This window comes from Corvus moneduloides, chromosome 24 (genome assembly GCF_009650955.1).
Source record: "Corvus moneduloides isolate bCorMon1 chromosome 24, bCorMon1.pri, whole genome shotgun sequence".
Classification (NCBI taxonomy): Eukaryota; Metazoa; Chordata; class Aves; order Passeriformes; family Corvidae; genus Corvus; species Corvus moneduloides.
The window spans coordinates 5,599,645-5,620,414 of record NC_045499.1 but is presented as its reverse complement, the minus strand read 5'-3'; the positions used below and the strand labels follow the sequence as shown (position 1 = coordinate 5,620,414).

Here is a 20,770-nt window from a genome sequence, read left to right as displayed (position 1 = left end):
ATATGGGTTATTGTCACCCAGAGCATGGAGGGACCCGCAGAGGGGATCAAACGGCCCAGGCCGGAGAGGGAAGGGGTGGGGTGAGGGGGGACATCCAAAAAGGCTCTTCTCCCTCTTCAGATCTCTCCTTATCTCCCCTGGCTATCTCCTGGGCTCAGCCCGAGTGTACCTGCTCGCAATTACCTCCTCAAGCCAATCAGGCGCCGAGCACAGCCCTCGGTCCCCTTGACTGAGGTGATTTATAAATGACTCACTGGCTCGTTTGAGCGCAGACCTCTGCACACCTCCTCGGGAGCACCTCTCCTGCCACATCTGCACCCCCCTCGCAGGATCGGCCGCTCTCCCGAGGCGCAGGTAACTCCAACAATCGGGCTCTTTGTCTGGGTGGGCGTGGGGGATTTACACTCCGGTTGCACAGCCACTGGGTGTGAGTCGCAGTATTTGGAGAACTGCTACTTCTTTTTTCTTTTTTCTTTTTTTTTCTTTTTTTTTTTTTTTCCTTTTTCACCCTTCTCTTTTCCTCCCTCCCTCCTTTCGCCAAGGGGATTTACGGCAGCAGATTTACTCAGGAATTAGCAACACCAACGATCCAGCAGCTTGATTTATTATGAAGAGAGAGGCTGGAAGAGCCAAATATGTGAATTAATTATTGCTAGAATAAATCCTGCCATCTTATCCTGCCTGGTTCCTGCTGAGATGTGTGGAGGGATTTGCCTGGCATAGGAGAGGCAAATGATGAGAGACACTCGGTTTCTGGATTCTTGTTATGAGCAGAACTTTCTGTGCATGGGACTGTGGAAAGTGGTCCCTGCCCTGAGGATGTTGCAGCCCGAAGCGGGTGTTGCACATCCCGGGATGGACGGAAGGGATGTGGAGCCGTGTGCCTGCGGGCAGCGGTTGAGAAGCACTGGTTGTGCACAGGAATCCAAGCCAGAAAAGGGGATTTGGCTGTACTGGGCATCCTGGTGCTCACAGTCAGGTTAGGAGGGAATTTTAAAGCTGGGAATGAGGAGTGCTCCCAGATTGAGCCCTGTCACACCGGGTGCAGGGTCTCCAGCTCCTCCCAGTGCCGTTTCATGGGATGTTTAGGTCCAGTTTGGGCAGGCTCCTCCATGTATAAGCAAGAGGAAATATCCCCTCAGTCTTGCTCCATGGGGAAAAACTCCTGCAGCTGGGATGCTTTCTGCTCTGCCCTGATAAAATTTGTCCACACCTTATTTGTAAGCAGGCTGAAACCTGGAGCTGGGGACCTGTCCTAAAGCCCTTGCAGTGACATTTGTCCTGGTCACACAGCGTTTCTGCCTCGGGTCAGAGATTCCCGGTACAGAAATGCCGTCCCATCCTCCACCTCCGGGACAGGATGGACGGGATGACCCCAGAGGTGTTTTTCCTTCTCCGAGAGTGGATCCAGAGGGGCGGGAGCACGTGGAGGAATGAGGCCTCAGCAGGCATCCCAGATCAGTGCTGCAGGAATGCTGCAAACTTTTTAATTCCTTTGGATTTGCGTTGCCCACCTGCTCTTCAAAGGCAAGGGCAAGGTCGGAGACACGTGGGGAGCAGAGATGTGGCAGTGAGGGACAACAAAGTCTCACTTCTCCTTCCTTTAAATGCCCTTCCCAGTTCACTCCTGCCCATCCCAGCTTCTTTTTGCACAGGAAGGGGATGGAGACAGCACTTCCAGGGATTGGGCTGAGATGCTCTTGGGATCAGGCACCGCTCTGCCACACTCCGCAAGGTGACAGCCCTGGGGGACAGCAGGGCAGGGAAGCTGGTGGCTTTCAGAGGACCATGATGGGGTGTCTGGACATCCCAAAGCACAGCACCCCAGGCCGTGTGCCTGATGCCTCACCCCAGCCCAGCCCTTCCTCGCAGAGCCGCGGCGCTGGTGCGGCTACGACAGCAATGGAGAGTCGGGGTGGGGTTGGGAACGAGTGGGGAAATCAAACAAATCCCAGGGAAAGTGGGTCCCACCCGGACTTTGCTGCCCTGGTGTCAGTGCAGGGCAGATCCCCTGTGCCCACAGCGTTTGCTCCCTTGCACCAAAGCGCAGGAGCCGAGCTGCTGAATATAAACATTTCACTTAATAAACACCCTGTGAGCCAAACACTTTGGCTTCACCTTCAGTTGCTGGCAGATGCCTGCAGATTTTATTACTCTGGTTACCAGGCACAGAGCTAGTTTGGTTAGAAACTCGTGTGAAGTGGTACATCAAACATTGGCACCGGCCCAGCGCAGGCAGCACAAGAGCTCTGCCCGCTGCCTGCGCTGGGCTGGGTCACTCACAACGAGAAAAGGGCCATCTGCCTGATGGAAATCACCCATTTAACACTCCAAATGTTGGGTCTGAACAGAAAGAAAACATTGATTTCATGCCTGGCTGCTGTGTGGTGAAGGTGCAGGAGTGGAGGAATGGGATGGCAGATCCCAGGGGGAAAGAGGCTTGGGGCAGTGGGATGGGAGGCGGGAGCTGGAGGGAGGCAGAGGTGTCTCCTCCTGGCCCTGCACTGTGGCACAGGATCCATTCCATGCCTGCCCAAGATCCATCAGAGCCCGCTAGTTCCTCCTGGCTCCTCTCACCCCCTTCTCCCTCTGGCTTTTGTTCCCCCGGCCATCACGGTGGTTCCTCATGGAAAAGGGACTAGAACAGCAAAGTTTTGGCTGAACTTTATGGATTCTGGCATTTTGCCTTTTCTGAGGCATGGATATTTTTCAAAACTGATTTATACTCTCTTCTGGTGTCTTGCTCTTCTGTTTCTAATGAGTAAAGGTTAAGAAAAGGTTAAACCCTTTAACAAATGTGTGTGCCCAGTGCGTGGCACCAGCCCCTGAACACAACCCCTGCTTCCCTGCCTCAGCTTCTTCCCCCTTCCCAGATTACAGGGAATGATTTTTCCCCCAAAATACTCGTGCCAGAAATGCAGGACTATAGATGTGGCTTTACCACTGCCAGGTTCTCTTCCTGAATCAGTTCATTTGTAGGTGAAGCCTGCGGCTATCCATAGCCAAAGGTAAAACAAAACTAAATCAACCACATTTTAAATGTGAAAAAGAATTTGTGCCAAAATGCCCCAGCTGAATACTCTGGGGTGCCTTGGTGGTGAGCTCCTGGTGTGGGCCATCAGCTGGACTCGCTCCTGGCATGTCCCCAATGCCAGGACGTCGCAGGGAGTGACCAGGGAGTGCAGGGGCGGATCTGCCGGGCTCCTGGTGCCTGATTGCAGAGGTGAATTATACAACATCCCTCTGAAATACCTGAGCTGAGTGCGTGACAGCAGGAACCTCCTTCTCCTCCTGCCTGGGCGCTCGGAGAGGCGCGAAAGGGAGAGGGGAGCGGGAGTGTGGCAGGAGGGTGAGGCAGAGTTCAGTCCGGGGGAGCACCTGGCGCTGCAGAGCCTGGCACTGCCACATCTGGCACCAAGAGCCCAGCACTTGTGCCATGCATGTCTCAGGGAGCAAGTGGAGGCTTCCTCTGCTGACTTTGCAGGACCTGGGCCCTTTCCCTGTGCTGCCCCAGGGCTCCCGTGGCACCTGCAGCCGGAGCCGGGCAGACGTGGCACTGAAGGCACCGGTCCGGGGCCACGGGAGTCAAGACCTTGTCCTGGTGTTGCAACCAAACCCTTGCACCTGTGCCTGTGTTCTCCCACCAGACCTGGTCTGGGGAATAGGGGGGAGCTGCTTTTATGGCCCTTTCTGGGCAGTGGGGCCGGGAGAGGGGTGTTTTGGATGGAGATTCACACGGGATTGGGAAGAGGCTGGACCTCTGAACCCCATCCCGGAGCAAACAGCACAGAGGGCTGGGTGTGCCTTGCGCAAAGAGAAGGGGGATGGAGGGGGGAGGCAAGGGAGGAAGCATTATTCCAAGAGCACTGATTTTTAATCCCTAAAATGAAGAAGCATTCCTTGGATGTCCATCTCTAGCACTGGGATCAGTCTGGGCCCTTGTGTCCCACATAATGCAGCGATCAGGTGGCTCTCCCACCAAATTTCGACTCATTCCTTGGACTGGAGCTCGTGTTCTGTGCCTGCATCAGCGCAGGAAAGTGGCTTTGTGCCAACAGCTCCTATCAACACCAGCCAGGAACCTCAATGTGACTTTCCTCTTCCCAAACACAGCTATCACCAGCACAGGGACGAAAGATAAGAGCTCAGTGAGTGTGTTTGCAAGACGAACTCTGGGAGAAAAGGTCCATGCCCAGCATGCACAGCCTGGTTTGGGACTGGCAAGGCTGGGATCACCCAGGTCTGGACCAAGGGGACACTCATGACCTGCTGGGACAATGCTGGTCACCCACATCACGTCACTGGAGTGGAGCAGTTCTGCTCTCACGTGTTGCTTGCTTGCTCCAAGTGTTTATCCCATTTGTGCACTCAGACTTAGCGAGGTCAAAATTTTACATTTCCGAGCATCACTCACTCCAGCCAACCCCACTGCAGGGATGGGCTTCCTAAAAAACTTGTGAGTGCTTGGAGCTCTTCCCCCAGACCTTGTCCTTTATTTCCGTGCTCACACTGGAAGAGAGATCTTGAAAAACCTGGTCCCTGCAATGCAGCAGCTGCCTGGCACTCTGCTCTTCCCTCCACTCTCATGGAATTGCTCCAGGGTCCTGCCCCAGCTGCAGGGTTTAAACCAGCTCTGCAGCTTGCTGTGGGCTCATCCCACCAGCACCAGGCCAGCTGGCTTTGCCTTTTGTTCAAGGAGCAGCCCCGCAGCTCCTGGTTCTCTTTAATTCCCAAATCTCAGAGGTTTAAGCTGCTGTTTGAGCTAGGGCAAGGCCAGCGATAAGCCAAGTCAAGAACTTGACTCTGTCCGAGACGCTGACATCACGAGCCTGTTTGTTTAAGATGGAATTTAATCATGGGGATATTTTCCCCTCTGTACCTGCTCTGTTTATTATTTTCTTGATTGCCAGCACTTTCACTCAGCAGGGGAAATTCATTAAAGAGCTGGGATTTAATTGGCTGCTTGGGTCTGTCTGGTGGCAGGAGGCATGGAGATCAGAGAGACCACCAGGAACTCGGGTGGGCTTACCAGCCCTCAGAAGCTGTTGCTGAGTCTGGACCTACAAAATATTCACCAAGGAGACCTGGAAATTCCGAGCAGAGCTGTGGGGCCGGGGGAAAGTCTGGGAGCAGCCACAGGATCACGGGAAACATGGGAAAACCGTGACTGCCTATCAGACAGGCTTTTGGCATGAGGGACTGGGAAGAGCCCAGGACTCTGATTAGTCCTATTATCCAAAGGCAAAGCTTATCCTTGCTCTTGGAGAGGAATCTCCAGGGGAAAAGGAGCAGCAGGGGTGCCCTGCACGCCTGCAGAGGGCACTGGATGAGGCACCAGGCCCTGCAGGAGGAGGGACGTGTCTCCTCTTTGCTCCACAGCCGTGGGCTGGGGTCCCTCCTGACCCTGTGGGTGCAGATCGGAGCTGGAATCACCAACACCCCACTGCCGGAGCAGTTTTGCCCTGTGAACTCTAAAGAGTGGGGCTGATGACCTCCCTTTCTAGACCCATTAGCTCCTATTTGCATAATGATCCTGTTGACCTAAATTCTCCCCAAAGTTTCGGCTCTCTGCATCATCCTTTCCTTCCTGCCCTGCTCTGCTACAATCTGCTCCTGTCCTCACCCCAAGGTATCAGCCAGGGCTCTCACCCGTCCTGGGGAAGCACATTTTGCTCATCCCAGTGCCACAGACTCGATGTCAAGGTGTGCCCTGACTTCCAGCAGCACCCAGAGAGGGGAGGGGGGAAGATCTGGCACATTCAGAGCACTCCGTAAGCTCTCAGCAACCTGGATGTTGTTTCTTGGTGCATTCTCCTGCCTGAATCACCAGCTTTTTCCACCCCCTCTTCTCCTCCTGTGTTGGGCAATGACCCACTTAGATACACACCAAAACACAAATAATTACCGAGATCCTCGTTTTATATCTGACCACTTCCTCTCTCCTGCCCCAGCCCGGCCAGTTCGGGGTGATTCTCCCCTCTCCCCAGGCATCTCTGGGCATGGTAAAGTAAGGGTTCTCTGGAGTTCATCACCCCTTTGGTGAGACCCAGATACTGGGCAGGACTGGTCTGCCGGGATGTTTTGGCATCTTCATCACTGACATGAGCTAGCAACAGTTATCTCCTCGAGCATCACTTCCTAGAGGAAACCAGGTGCTCATCCCCAGCCAGCGAGCATTGGGAAGGCTGTGGAACGCTGGGCAGCGTGGCAGGAACACCTCGGATGGGATCCAGCCCTTGATCCCGGTGCCAGTATCTGCCACCGAGCCAAACCAGCCTGGCAAAGCCTTGCCAACCCCACCGATGGTGAAACCGAGGCATGGGAAAGGTCAAGTGCCTCGCCCGAGGCAAAAAGGCGCTCCCGGAGCCGGGATTAACACCCCTGCCCGGCTGCCAGGCGATCCGGGCCGCGCTCGGGTCCCTTCGCACGGCACCGCTCATTAGCATCGCTCATTAGCATCGCTCATTAGCATCACCTCCGAAGAGCTGGGAAAGCTCCCGCGGCCGGGGAGCAGCAGCAGCCCCTGGAGCTGGGAGAAGCCACTCCCAGGACCTGCCTCTCTGCCACGGGGAAACTATTTAGGGTGGAGGAGCTCGGGGAGGGCTCCAGACGCTGGAGGTGTCCGTTCTGTTGTACCGCAGGTGGGGCCAACTCCAGCCACATTCTTGGCTTTGCTCTTTCTTTTTATTTTTTTTTTTTTCCTTTTTTTAAATTTTATTTTGGGGAAAATCCAAATGATCCAGAGATGAGCCAGGCCAGGCCTCGCTATGTCATCGAACGTCCTGCCTACTCCGTCAGCCTCTTCGACGAGGAGTTTGAGAAGAAAAGCAGAACTTACCCCGTTGGGGAGAAACTGAGAAACCTTTTCAGGTAAGAGGGAATGCGACAGAATGTAAACCAGATTTAGCCAGGAACTGGGGGGGTGTCATTCACACCTGGGGGCACAGATCCCGTTTTTATCCTGGGAAACCGTGGTCTTCAGGGGTTTGATGGATGAAAGGCATGGGAGAAATGCAAATTGGGCTGAAGAAAATGAAGTTGGTGGCTCTTTGCTGGCAAATCAGCAGAACAGTCTGCACTGAGTGCATTTGGGATTTGGGGTCCTGCTTTCCAAGGGTTTTTTTAATAGTGGAAAAAGCACAATTGGTGATGCAGGGAATGGTGCGTGGATTGTTTTTTTAAGCTTTTCAGCTGGGATTTCCTTTTATCAGCTTTCTGATTGAAACCAATACCACCTTAAAGAAAAGTTTATAATTATGCAAACAAAGGTTAATAACCCTGCTGATCACTTTCTTGGAAATCTATCTCCATTCCTCAGAAGGAAGGCAACAACACAGGAAAGAGAGGGCTCAGAATATGGCGAGGGAGAACAGTTGAGACATTCGTAGGAAGATCATTCTCCAATTCCAGCTCATTTGCTTCCTCCCTTCTTTGCTTATTTGCTTTTATTTTTTATCTCCCCTCCAGATGTTCAGCTTCCAGGTTCAAGCTCACCCTCTTCCGCCTGTTCCCAATACTGGCGTGGCTTCCCAAGTACAAAATCAAGGACTACATCCTGCCTGATGTCCTCGGCGGGCTCAGTGCGGGGACAATCCAAGTGCCACAAGGTGAGGAGCGTCACCCTCTGGGTCTCCAAGAGGGAGTAACACTTTGCCAGCTCAAGTAAAGGTCTGCAGGTGATGCTGATGCCCACCTGGGAGGAGTTTCATATTTTTGCTGATGACCCCAAGCTCTCCTTCCAGCCTGGTGGTCCCTATATTTCCCTGCCTGTTTCCCTCATGTTTTCCAGGGATGGCCTTCGCCCTCCTAGCCAATCTGCCTCCTGTCAACGGGCTCTACTCCTCCTTCTTCCCCCTGATCACCTACCTCTTCCTCGGGGGCATCCATCAGATGGTCCCAGGTGAGGAATTGTCTGCACAGAACAGTTGAATGCTGGTGTGCCCCAGAACTGGGACGTTTGCTCTGCCAGGGGTTTGTGGGATCCCCGATCCTGGCTGCACAGCAGGATGTCACCCCAATGACCCTCTGCCACCTCCTGCCATGGGGCTGAGGATGGGCTGAGGGACTCAGTCTGCACAGCCTCGCCTGCCCAGGAGCCTTCCAGGACAGGACTGTCCCCAGAGGGAACTCCTGACCTCCCTGTGTTGTCTGCAGGGACCTTTGCTGTCATCAGCATTATTGTTGGCAACATCTGCAATGAGCTGGCTCCAGAGTCGGATTTCCAGTACTTCAACCACACCACCAACGAGACCAGCGTGAACACCACGGCCCTGGAGGCGGCCAGGCTGGAGATCTCTGCCACCCTGGCCTGCCTGACAGCCATCATCCAGGTGAGGGCTCTGCCGTGTCCTCTGGCCCACATGGAGCCAGCCAAGCTCTCCCTGGAGCACAGATGGTGGTGGCAGACGCTCAAAGAGGCCCCACTTCTGGGTGGACGATGCCTCCAAAATAGAGATTTTTGGAGATTTTTTGGTCTTGGGGTGGAATTCTCTATATGGACCACCAAGGATGGCACCTTCAGCCCTCCTGTCCCCATCCCTGCCCCAGGACACCCCTGCCATGTGTGCTCTCCCAGAGGATCACCCTGCTCCACACGGGCTCTGCGTCCCTCGGGGTTGTCACTGCTCTGCCAACACCTCCTCTGTCCCACCCTAGCTGTGCCTGGGGTTCCTGCAGTTCGGCTTTGTGGCCATCTACCTGTCCGAGTCCTTCATCAGGGGCTTCATGACGGCGGCGGGGCTGCAGATCCTCATCTCCGTGCTCAAGTACGTCTTCGGCTTGACAGTCCCGTCTTACACCGGGCCCTTAGCTATCGTCTACGTAAGTGGGGGCTCTGCACAGCGACCTTCCCCCCACCACGGCCTCACCGCCACCCCTGCCAGGGAAACGGGGCCCAGGAGACAAGGGAAGGGTGGAGGGAAGGGGAATCCCTGCCCCGGCACAGCCAGGCTGCTGCTGTGTTCCCTATCCAGCGTTATCTGAGCCCTGTGTGCGTGGTTTTAATGAGAAATGATGGAATGGGGCTGGGATCTGGGGTTACAGCAGGAGTCTTGCAGAGTTGTTAGCAGCAGGAAAGTTTCCTCTGAGCAGGTTTGCCCATTCCTGGGATTTCCTGCATCTTCCATGGATGTATCCTGTGCTGAACTGCATTTAAGCACCGGCACAGGCCCAGGGCCGGGGGCTGATCCCTCGGCAGAGGTTTTTTAGCACTTCACACATCTCAGAGTGTTGATTATGGTAACAAGTGCTGCCCGTTGTTCTGTCCATGTTGTCCTGACTCTCTGGCTCCCCGTGACACCTTCTCCTCTTCTCTCCCCCTCAGACATTCATTGACATTTGTAAAGGTCTGCCCCAAACCAACCTGGCCTCCCTGGTCTATGCCTTGGTCAGTGCTGTGCTCCTGATCATTGTCAAGGAGCTCAACCTGAAGTACATGAAGAAGATCCGGATGCCCATCCCGATGGAGATCATCATCGTAAGTGACACCTGGGCTGTCCCTGGGACCCTCCCCTCGCCTCACAGCCCCGGGACACTGCTGCTGTCAGCAGGGCCACCACGTAGGGCATCTACACAGCGAATGTGACACGGCCCCCACATGGTTTGGGGTCAGAAACTGGGCCATCCTCATGCTCATCCCTGCACCTGCATGCTGGTGATGCTGAGGGTGAAGAACATAACTCCTCCTGGGACTGTTCTCTCCTTTCCCAGCCCAGATTTGGTGCTGGTTTTATTCTGTCAGCTCTGGGAGCACGGCGAGGTTAATGCTCAGAGCCAGCTCAGCTCTTCCTGCTTGCAGCTCTTCATTCCCTGTCCTTTCAGGTCATCGTTGCCACTGCAATCTCCGGCAGCTTCGACATGCCCGACAAGTACGGGATGCCAATAGTGGGGAAGATCAGCATGGGGTAAGTGCTTGTGCAGGTCTGACTCACCTTCCAGACAGTTTTCCTTCCTCCTCCTCCTCCTGCAGCCTGGAAAACACCTCACTCTTCCCAGGTGTACGAGTCCCCTTCCAGGAGTGTCAGTGTGCCCTGTTACACAACCACCCCCATCCTCTGGAGCGTGGGCACGGATTATGTCATTCCTGAACCCTCCAGCTCCTCACCCACCCCCCCAGCCCCTGGACAGCGGTGTCACAACTTCTCACCTGTGCTCTGCATGCAGGTTCCCAGAGCCCACCCTGCCCCTGGTGAGCAAGTGGAAGGACATGGTGGGCACGGCGTTCTCGCTCGCCATCGTGGGCTACGTGATCAACCTGGCCATGGGGAGGACCCTGGCAGCCAAGCATGGCTACGATGTGGACCCCAACCAGGTACTGCTGGGGCTGGGGCAGCCAAGGGCTGCTCCCTTTGCTCTCAGGCGTGAAGGGAAAAGCTCACGGCGTGAACGGGAAGCGTTCAGACGTGCTCGGCTCAAAGCAGACGTGCTGCTCCCGTGGAGGCTCCATGGCTTTGTGCCATGTGGGGGGCGAAAGGACACGGCAGAGCCCTGTCCCGTGGGCTGCAGAGAGGCTGGAAAAGGGAAAGGAGCTTTAGGCTGGGCTCTCTGCCTTGCTCCCCCTCCAGACTCAGTGTTCTGGCAGCTTGCTGAAGCATGGCAAGGCACATACACCTCTCGGGGAGCAGAGAAAGACCTGGATTCCTGGTGTGTCACCCAGATACTGTGAGAGGCAGGACATTAAATAATCCTCTTTTGTCATCCCTGGCACAGTGGCAGCTTTCAACAACAGCCACACATACCACATGGAGCCCTGCCCTGAGTGTGTCAACACATGACAACGTGTTTGTGTGGAATTGTGCTTCCAGGTTTCCCTGCTAAGCCAGAGCCTATCCCAGACCTTACTGGAAGGAAAGACTCTGGGATGCACTGCGGGGAGCCCAGAGCCTGCCCTGGCCACATGAGCCAGACTCAAGCACCTGCTCTCTTGCCACGTGTCAGCAGGAAGGGCAGCTGTCCTTTCTGATGGACACTCTCCACATCTCCACAGGAAATGCTGGCCCTGGGCTGCAGCAACTTCTTCGGATCCTTCTTCAAAATCCACGTGATCTGCTGTGCTCTCTCCGTCACCCTCGCCGTGGATGGGGCAGGAGCAAAATCCCAAGTTAGTTCCTCCTCCTCCTTCTCTTCCTCCTTCTCTTCCTCCTTCTCTTCCTCCTTCTCTTCCTCCTTCTCTTCCTCCTTCTCTTCCTCCTCCTCCTTCTCTTCCTCCTTCTCCTTCTTCTCCTCCTCCTCCTCCTCCTCCTCCTCCCTCTCTTCCTCCTTCTCCTCCTCCTCCTCCTCTCCTGCCTGCGTTCCCTCCGCAGCACAAAGCGCTGCAGCTGCCACGTGCTGCCAGCCTGACGTGGCTGTGCAGCTCTGGAGAAGTTTCACACACCAGTGCTTCACGTCGCTGCTGTTAAAGCAGAATTCCCTCCCTCCCTCCCTCCCCAAGCCCATTCTGGTCCCTGGATGGTTCTCTGGGCTGGGCACAGAAGCAGAGCTGTCAATCCCCAGTCCCAGCCTGGCCCCCTGGACTGAGCAGTGAGGGAAGTTTGGGGTAATCTGTGAGATCTACAAACCCCAGCCTGTTTTCAGAGGCAAACATCCCCTCACATAAAATGCTGCAGTGCCCAGTTGTGCCCCTGGCTGCAGCAGCAGGAGGGGGAACACCCAGGGGAGCTTTGGGAAGCCCTGATGTTTGCAGAAGTGATTTTCTTTCCTCTTTGCAGGTGGCAAGTTTCTTTGTGGCTTTGGTGGTCATGGTGACCATGCTGTCCCTGGGAATCTACCTGGAGCCTCTTCCAAAGGTAACACAAACATCTGTGCAGGCAGAGCCGTTGCAACACACGCTCTCCACACCCAAACAAAGGCACAGCCTCGCTCCAAAAAGCTCCTGATGCAAACGGCAGCACGGGCCGGTTTGCTCCTGGCCTGGGGACCTGTCTGCACTGGGTGTCTGGAGGCAGGAATCACAGAACCACAAAATTCCAGGCTGGTTTGGGTTGGAAGGAACTTTAAACCTCATCCCTGACGTGGGCAGGGGCACCTCCCTCTATTCCAGGTTGCTCCAAGCTGACCTTGGGCAGGGATGGGGCAGCCACAATTTCTCTGAGCAAATATAAGTCTAAATGATAGTGAAAGAATCACCCCAACTACCCTGCCCAGATCCCAGTGAGATCTTTGTGAGCATCACCCTTGTGATGGAACTGGCCCAAGGTGGGCAGATGCTGCAGAAAAGCATCCCCTGCCAAACGTGGTACATCCATGTCCTGGCTGACACCAAACCTCTCCTCCACAGTCTGTGCTGGGGGCCCTCATCGCCGTGAACCTGAAAAACTCCCTCAAGCAGCTGGCTGACCCCTTCTACCTGTGGAAGAAGAGCAAGCTGGACTGTGTGAGTGCCTGAGGCGGCGGGAGGCATCACCCGGCCAGGGCAGGATGAGCAAAAAGTCTTTTGTGGGGTTTTTGGGGGGTATGAATCCCTCACAGGAGGTGGGTTTGGCTCTCTTGGTGGGATGGTGCTCCCTGTCCTGCCCAGCTGAGCACCCTGCTGCTCAGAGCACATATCATAGAGGCCTGAACTCTTACCTGCTGTATTTAAATGCCAATCAAGTGCAGAGCCTGTTTGCCCAGAACTAGCCAAACCGGCCCTGCTCAATATCTGGGAGTCATGACTTAAAAACTCACACAATGGCCCTCCAGGGTGAGGAGAGCCCTTCAGTGTGATAAGGACTCCAGGCACTGGTTGATGTATAAACCCAGGCAGGGGGTGGCGGGGGAGTGAGAACGGAATTTGGAAATGTCTGACAGAAAAAGACAGTGTTTGGACAGGACTCCCACGGCTGAGTGCCGTGTGTGGACACTGAGCCAATATCCTGTCAAGGCCCAGCAAACCCCCCCTTATCAGGGCAATCAGGACTCCAGAGGGGCTGGCCTGAGTCATGAAGAGCTTTCCCAAAATCCTGCTCAAACAGGTGCTGGAGGAGGGATGAGTTATCAATTTGGGCACATCTCTGAAGGGGCTCTGCTGCTGCTGCTGGCTGGGAGGGGAGGGGAGGTCTGTGGGCTCTGGCAGCTCAGGTGAGGGCAGGGGAAGTTGCTGTCCCTTTACCAGAGCACAGATGGAGGCCACAGGCTTCAGAGAGCCCAAAAGCCTGGGCAGACACTGAGCGTGAGCTGAGTGGAGATGGACAGTGCTGCCTGAGGAACGTCCTGGCAGATGCCAATGCAGTGAACGGGATTCCCCTGACCTTAATCTCCTTGGAATTTGAACTAGATTCAGTGTCCTGTCCCAAAACGGGGAGCACCGTTCCTGGGTGATGTCAGACCATTGGTGTTCATCACCTTAATGCTGGTTGTGTTTCAGGACAGCTAACTCCAGCTAATTCTAACAAAGCCTGGATGGATGGATGGATGGATGGATGGATGGATGGATGGATGGATGGATGGAGGGAAGTTCTTCCTTGCCATTTATACACTAAATGAATATAAATTAAGATTTTGAAGTCATCAAAGTTACCCTGATTCATCCAAGGTCAAACTTAGGTTTTATAAATCTTCAGGAAGGGATTAAAAAACCGGATAATGATTTTCAGAGGGGATGTTTAAATGCAGGGCAGGACTGATCTCATATGGAGGGAGATGCTTGAGTGCTAACACATAAAAATGACAAATGGCAGAGCTCTGAGCTGGAGTGGGGCAGCTTTTGGTCTCCTCTGCCAACTTGGCCATCAAATCTTCTCTGTTCAGGCCATTTCTAGCAGGTGCTCAGGCAGTTTTCAGAGAGATGATTGCCGATTTTTTCTGAACTGCTCTGACTGACAGCAGGAGCTGCTCGGAGCTGGAGCAGGGAGCAGCAGATGGTGGGATCTGCAGGAGCCCTTTCCTGACGAGCCAGGCCGATCCTTTTCAGATGGAACGAGCGGAGCAGGAGAAACGTGGAGAAACGCCCTGGCTGCTTTTATGGCTGAAAAGAAACTGGGGCTCCTGGCAAACTTCCCAGCAAGGATGGTTCACTCCAAAGCATCCAAACTGTAGCATTAGAACAGCTGCAGAATTCAGGGCTTGGCCTATTCATGTTGAGCTGGGAGGGTTTGGGAGTCCAGGATAGCAGCACAGAGCCGTTTTCCACCCATTTTCCACCCATTTTCCACCCATTTTCCACCCATTTTCCACCCATTTTCCATCTGTTTTCCATCCATTTCCATCCATGTCCTCTAGCCCATGGTTCAGCAAAATGACCTGCCATGTTTTTCCCTCCCCTTCTCTCCCTGCAGCTGGTCTGGCTCGTGAGCTTCCTCTCCGCTTTCTTCCTGAGCCTTCCCTACGGAGTGGCGGTGGGCGTGGGGTTCTCCGTGCTGGTTGTGGTTTTCCATACCCAGTTGTAAGTACCCCCGTGGCCACGAGAAGCACGGGAGATCTCCCAGGGGCAGAAAGGAGGGACAGATGATTTTTATAAGCGACCTCTGGCCCGCGGAACGCGCGGCAGGAGCCCCGGGGAGTGCAGGTGTCCTGCCCGGAATGTGCAAACAGGAATGGCAGGCGCTAATTTACTGCCTGCATTCCTGCTCCCGTGCACATCCCAGGGCAAGGGGAGTTGCAAGGAATTTGCTTCACCCCACACAGTTCCCAGCACAAAGTCCTGCTCACGGAAAGAGCGAGCCCTGTCTGTGTGCAGGGCCCCGGCGTGAGGTTTTCACACCATTTTTAATCCATCAAAGCCCTTTATTAATATTTCCCAGTCTGGCATCTCAAACTGCTGATTCTTTCTTTTGCCCTGTAGACTCTGCAGGGATGAAATGCAAGTGATTTCATAAGGCAAATGTTCAAATCCTGGGGTGGAATGTGAAGCAGAAGCAGTTTTCTTCCCCTAATGCTGATCCCTTCTTTTCTGCAGCCGCAACGGCTCTGCCCTGGGCCAGGTGACTTCCACTGACATCTACAAGAACCCCAAAACCTACAACAAGGTGAGCTGAAGATAAAGCATCCTCAGAGAAAATGCTGTTCCTTGCCACTGGTGCCCAGGCTGGCTCTGAGCTCTTGTCTCTGGTGCAGGTCCATGAAGTTAATGGGATTAAAATCGTCACCTACTGCTCGCCGCTGTATTTCGCCAACTCGGAGATATTCCGGGAGAAAATTATAGCCAAGGTGAGCAATTCCTCAACAAATCCCTGCCTGAAGCTAATCCCAAACCGCCCTCGCTCTCTCCTGTGTTGCTACATGGGGATAATTAAGCTGTGGATGATCATGAACAGTGGTCACATCCATCCTCTACTCCTCAGTTCTCCTCTCCTTGACCCTCAGGGCTGTTTGCAGAGCTCATTTTAGAGGTTGTGCCTGAATCCTGGCAGGCTCCTCCTCCAAGCTCTGCCAAAACGGGCATCCTGCTATTCCAAGTCTGTCCCTGCATGTGCAGGTACTCTGAGTTCCAGGAGATGTTTGGTTGCCACCAGGATCGCCCCACTCCAGTGCACAGCGGGTGCCCAGGCTGGGAAATGCCAGGAAAGGATCAGCAGCTCCTGACTCTTGGAACAGATTTTAAAGACTAATCTCTCTTTCCCACAGACAGGGGTGGATCCTGGCAAGGTGTACTTGGCCAGGAGGAAATTTGTGAAACGGCAGGCGAAGGGCACAGCACAAGCACCAGCAAAGCTCCCAAAATTCCTGCTGAAGGAGAACAAGGTAACTCAGCTCCTGAGTTCCCAACAAGGTCCCTATGTCCCCATCAAACAGCTCCTCTTCACGTGGGATTTTCTGCACTGTTTTCCTGGCCGCATTTCTCATCTCTCACCTCCTTTCCTCCCCACCTACATCTCCATTCCTCCCCAAACTTTGAGATGCAGGAGAACCAGGAGTGGCTGGGAACAGGAAAGCTGGAGAGGAGGCTGGAATGGAAATATGGTGAACAATCTGCAGAAACCAGGCAGCTCTGGCCTCTTTCTCTGGGGATGTGTCAGCTCCAAGGTGCCCTTTCAAAGCCCATTTCTCAGTCACTCCAGCTCCATTTGCTTGGCAATGCTGAGCAGTTCTGAAAGAAATGAATCATGAAAATTATCCTGACTATATCCAGCCCCAAGGGACAGACAGTCTAGCACCAGGCTGGAGTTAGTCCACATTAAAACACTTCCCATCAGTGGGTAGAGGTGCATTCACCTGCCAGGACCTCACCTTCTGCCCTGCCCTGACTGCATTTCCTCTCTGCTGCAGACCTTGTCTTTGCAAGAGCTCCAGAAGGACTTTGAGAGCGCCTCCCCAACAGACACCAACAACAACCAGACAACTGCCAATGGTGCCAGCATCTCCTACATCACATTCCGCCCTGCTGCCCACGGGGCTGGGCCAGGCCAGAGCCCCGGGGAGCTGGGCAGCACCACCACCCTGCAGGGCAGCACCTTCAGCGTCCTGCCCACGGCAGACACCGACCCTGTGCTGACAGCACCGCCCTACATCAGCTTCCACACCATCATCCTGGACATGAGTGGGGTGTGTTTTGTGGACCTGATGGGCACAAAAGCGCTGAGCAAGGTTAGTTCTGTACTGCCAACGCAGCCAGGCAACAGCTGGGTACCTTCTGCTCTCTCACATAAAGGTGTTTATGTGCCTTAGTTGTTTGGCTTTGCTCCTTCTGCATCCCAGATTTTCTCCTTCAGCCCCAGCCCTGAGAGAAGACTTTATGCATAAACATGAAGCTGGAGCAGCAGGGTTATTAATCCTCTCTCTCCCATCTCATCCCTTCCAGTTGTGTTCCAGCTACCAGAAGATTGGGATTAAAGTGTTCTTGGCAAACGTGCATGGTAAGAATCCCCACAGAACACATTTCCACGTGATCTTCCCCCATTTCTGAGCTCCTGACAAACAGCACATCTTTTTCTGTTCTTTATTCAAACTGTGAGATGTCAGTCCTTTGTTGGACCAGGCCAGAACAGAGAAAAGAAGAAAACAGAAGAAAGGAAAGAGAATCACTGACGTCTGTGTGTGAAATCAGTGCTTTCATTTGGGAAGTGATGGGGCTGGAATATCTCCACACTCAGCATGCAGAAAAACAGATCCCCACACTCATTACTGCTGCAAAGCTGCATCTTCTGAGCCTGGCCTTAGCTCAGAGGACCACGCCAGCCACACACAGCCCCAGAATTCCTCCTCTCCTCTCCTCCTTGTTCAGCTGCCTCTCCTTTCTCCAGCCCAGGTGTACAACGACATCAGCACAGGGGGAGTCTTTGAAGAAGGAGGCCTGGATCGAAGTCACATCTTCCTGACCATCCATGACGCTGTTTTGTTTGCACTGGCCAGTATCAGAGAAGTTGTCCACCCGCCCATCTTGGAAGAGGTAAATTTGCTCCCCAGTCTTCCCTCACCCCACAGGGTTCTCCTGTTTGCTTTCCAGGCTGCGCCAGCACAAAGCAGGAATAACAAATCACTAATAACTGCACCTAATAAAGCTTTTTGTTTATCTTAAGTGGTAAAGCAAAACCCAGCAAAATATTTAATATTCCAGTTGTCATGCACGGGCTGGGCACCTCCTGATGGAATGGATTTCCACGGGAATTCAGAAGTGTCAATGTTTTACACAGGCCCTTAGCTGAGGGATGAATGTTGTCCCAGCCTGGACGAGCCAGAAGAGCTGTTCCAGCACTGTGCCCTCGGTCTGGTGCCGGTTGGAACAGGCAAAGGCAGAATTTGGCCCTCAGAAATGAAGGCAAAGCTTGTGCACCTGGAATAGTGCCGGCATCCACGAATGCTCCACACGAGGAATTCCAAGGCAGGAATGTGGCCCATGCTGGTGGCACAGCGTCACACAGGCTCTGTCCCCAAACAGGGGTCGGTTTATGGTGTGGCACTTGGAGTTGGCACCAGTGGCAGCCAGTTATCTCCCCAGGACGAGTTAAGGTATCTCATATCAAACCAGAGAGATAGGCCAACGCCAGCCCAGTCACAGGAGATAAACACCTGGAGCAGGATTCCTTCTGTGTCCCTTCTCCTGGGCATTTCCCTTGAGCCTGTGTCACCTTTCAAGCCGGGCTCAGCCATTGTTTTCATTCCTTTTGACCCTGCACTCTGCTGATTTGTGGACCTGACTCTTCCCTGCACAGAGGCCGAACCAGACAGAGCTCTCCATCTATGACGAGTCTGTGGACGAGAGCAGCGCAGAGTACAAGAACCTGGAGGAGGTGAGTTGTAGTGCCAGGGGTCACTGCAGCCATGGGTATGAAGCAGAAATCAGAACTTCTAACTGGGATTGATTAGATGGGAAATTCCCTGCGCCACTGCAAGTAACTGCAGTGCTTCAGAAAGCAAATTGCAAACATAATTTTAAATCCCTGTCTTGAGGAGCTCTGGAAGGCAGCTGGATGAGGAGCAGGTAGGTTACCCCCCAGAGGAATCCTTCAATCCATTCTGGGCCACACAGCTCAGGTTCAGGCAGAGTTGTGGTCTCCACGCACTGGGGGGAACTTGGAGAACCAGGTTGGGTTCACGCCCGGAAGAAGAAACATCAGCCAAGATTTCCAGCATGGACTTGGTTAATGCTGCAGCGATTTGCACCCACATCTGGGCCCTGGCAGGAGATCCCCTCCAGGGCTGACCTTCCCCATGCTGTCCATGCCCAGCTGGAAGCAGAGCAACCTCCAGCTTTCCTGCATGGAGAAGTGCTGGGAAGGGTTGGAGCTCCTGGGGATGTTTCTGTGTGACAATGACACTGAGCTGTGTCACTGGGGCTGTGCCCTGGCACCAGCCCTGACCCTGCTCCTCTTCTGTGCCCTTTAGGAGATGTTTGGAAGCATGTTCCACTCAGAGACCCAGACAGCTCTGTGAGCACGGGGAGCACCGGGCAAACCCTCCTGAACAGACTCCTCTCTCCCACCCCTCCGTGGAGAGCTGTGCTTCTACCTGGGGATGCAACGGGTTTGCAAAGAGGCCACCACCCTCCAGAACTGCCAAATCCCTCCCTCCTCTCTGCTCTGCTCGTGGCGCTCAGAGCAGCGGACTCTGGAGCAGGCAGCAGCCATCTGGGGAAGCAGGAGCTCAGGAGATGCCATCTCTGGGCTGCAGAAGTGGAGTTTGTTTGGAGGCAGGTGCCTGAACTCAAAGGGCTTCAGCCACCCCTTTGTCCCTCACAATCCTTCTGCCCACGCTGGAATTGCATCATTTGGGCATCCTGCTCCTTCCCTGTCCCTGCTCCCTCTTTCCCCACTGCAGTGAAATACAAGCAAATATTAAAAGCCTTTCAGGGCTTGGATTCCCGAGCAGCAGTGGCTCTGGCAGGCGTGGCAGCGCAGCTCTGCCCGGTGCTGCTGCTCTCTGATTGCACTGACCCCGGGGGTGTCTGTGGCTGCAGCCCCCCGGATTTCCCTGTGTGTCTCTGTAGCCTCTGCCTCTCCTCTTCTGTGTCCCAGCATCCCAAAAAACACTGCCTTGAACCAGCGCTGTATTTCTGACACCCCAAAGACCTCAGTACTCTCTCAGCAGGGCTAATTTCTTAAATAAATAATTTTATTTTTATTAATAGGACAGGCTTGGAATCAGAAATAAGAACTCCTTGTTACATGCTCATCGTCCTGCCTGCCCAGTGGGTTGAGTACATGAAAGTGGATTTTATTTTCAAATGCTATTTCTATTTTATTACTCCAAAATACTACAAATGACAGTTTTGAAGTACACAGACATTATTGAGCTGATTGCTGAAGGCTTCCTGGGAAGAGAATGTGGGGCTTTCCTACAGCTCCCAGATGTCTCATTTTTAAGGAAAACAGAGCTTCCTGAACCATCCTTGCTAGAGAGTCACTAAAAGAAACAACATCAGCACCCTGCCCGTTTGGTTTTATGTAACATCTCAATTGCTAAGTCACCATTTCTCTACCTCAACTTCTGATTATGTGGTGCAGGCGAGAGTAATAAAACCAAAGGAGGGTAGAAAACCCCACTAGCCGATGGTTATTACTTATTTTAATCTTAGACAGCAGTGGTTTCTCCAGGAATCTCCAGGTACAGCTTGTTCTACAAGGTAAAATCGAGAGATTAAGCCTCTTAAATGATCTTTGAGGGCGATTCCTCATGGTCTTTTGTACTGCCTGAGAGCTCCTTTCATTTGCTGGTTTGAAAGAAAGGCAACAAAGAAATTGGTACAGAGCAACAAGAAATTGTCCTGATCAATATTTTTGGGTCTCTGAGGTGGCATCACACTAAAAGAGGGAAGTTCCAACTCCCAGCTCTTCACTCAGGGCTCATTACAGGAGGTTGATTTCCCAGCCTGGGGTCTGACAGGCCAAATGCAGGAATCCTCAGAGAAGAGGCATAAAACAGATAGTATTTCCTGAACTTCCTACAAAAATTGGGATGGGATGTGAAGAGAAACAGCTCAGAAACAGCAGCAGTGGCTCTCCTGCAAATCATGACCCAGGCACAGAGAAATCTCATTTCTGTAGCCAAATTCTGGGCCAGCTCTGGCAATAAATGTAATATCAGCAGGCAAATGGCACTGCTGGAGGCACAATGTGGCCAAAGTCATCATTCCTAAGTACCTGGGCAGAGAATTAGGGAAGCTCAAAGTCACATTGGTGAAAAATTTTAGCTTCCAGTAAAAAAATCCCCCTTATTGCTCTTAAGTAACAGTGAGGTTGATGTGTTTTGGCTCTGAAGCCTTACTTGGTAAATGCATGATGTATAACCAGCTCAGAAATGTTTGTAATTTATTTAATTTAATGTTGGTTTCGTTCTTTTTTTGATAATAAAGAATGTGTGAACAATCATCGGCTTCTTCTGCTGACTCAAGGGCAGGATTTCCATGGCTGCTCCCATC

The 20,770-nt window shown here is 53.4% G+C and overlaps 1 protein-coding gene across 1 annotated transcript; it reads left to right on the top strand.

The window, feature by feature from the left end:
* The first annotated feature begins 279 nt into the window (after nucleotides 1–279).
* Nucleotides 280–20,720, top strand: SLC26A9 (solute carrier family 26 member 9). The gene is made up of 21 exons (XM_032133405.1): nucleotides 280–354; nucleotides 6,744–6,870; nucleotides 7,468–7,607; nucleotides 7,790–7,900; nucleotides 8,155–8,330; nucleotides 8,656–8,820; nucleotides 9,323–9,475; nucleotides 9,820–9,902; nucleotides 10,162–10,309; nucleotides 10,985–11,098; nucleotides 11,706–11,783; nucleotides 12,275–12,370; nucleotides 14,253–14,359; nucleotides 14,873–14,942; nucleotides 15,031–15,123; nucleotides 15,541–15,657; nucleotides 16,183–16,500; nucleotides 16,715–16,769; nucleotides 17,157–17,302; nucleotides 18,066–18,143; nucleotides 18,739–20,720. Exons 2-21 carry the CDS (start codon nucleotides 6,746–6,748, stop codon nucleotides 18,784–18,786), a joined length of 2,421 nt encoding a protein of 806 aa, XP_031989296.1. The 5' UTR covers nucleotides 280–354; nucleotides 6,744–6,745; the 3' UTR covers nucleotides 18,787–20,720.
* Nucleotides 20,721–20,770: the final 50 nt, after the last annotated feature.

What these genes read in the sequence shown, in the direction of transcription:
- SLC26A9 (XM_032133405.1), top strand. Translation starts at nt 6,746, where the DNA reads ATGAGCCAGGCCAGGCCTCGCTATGTCATCGAACGTCCTGCCTACTCC. An exon ending in ACGATGTGGACCCCAACCAG is followed by an intron (nt 10,310 to 10,984) that starts GTACTGCTGGGG and finishes ACATCTCCACAG; the next exon opens with GAAATGCTGGCCCTGGGCTG. An exon ending in GTGGTTTTCCATACCCAGTT is followed by an intron (nt 14,360 to 14,872) that starts GTAAGTACCCCC and finishes TCTTTTCTGCAG; the next exon opens with CCGCAACGGCTCTGCCCTGG.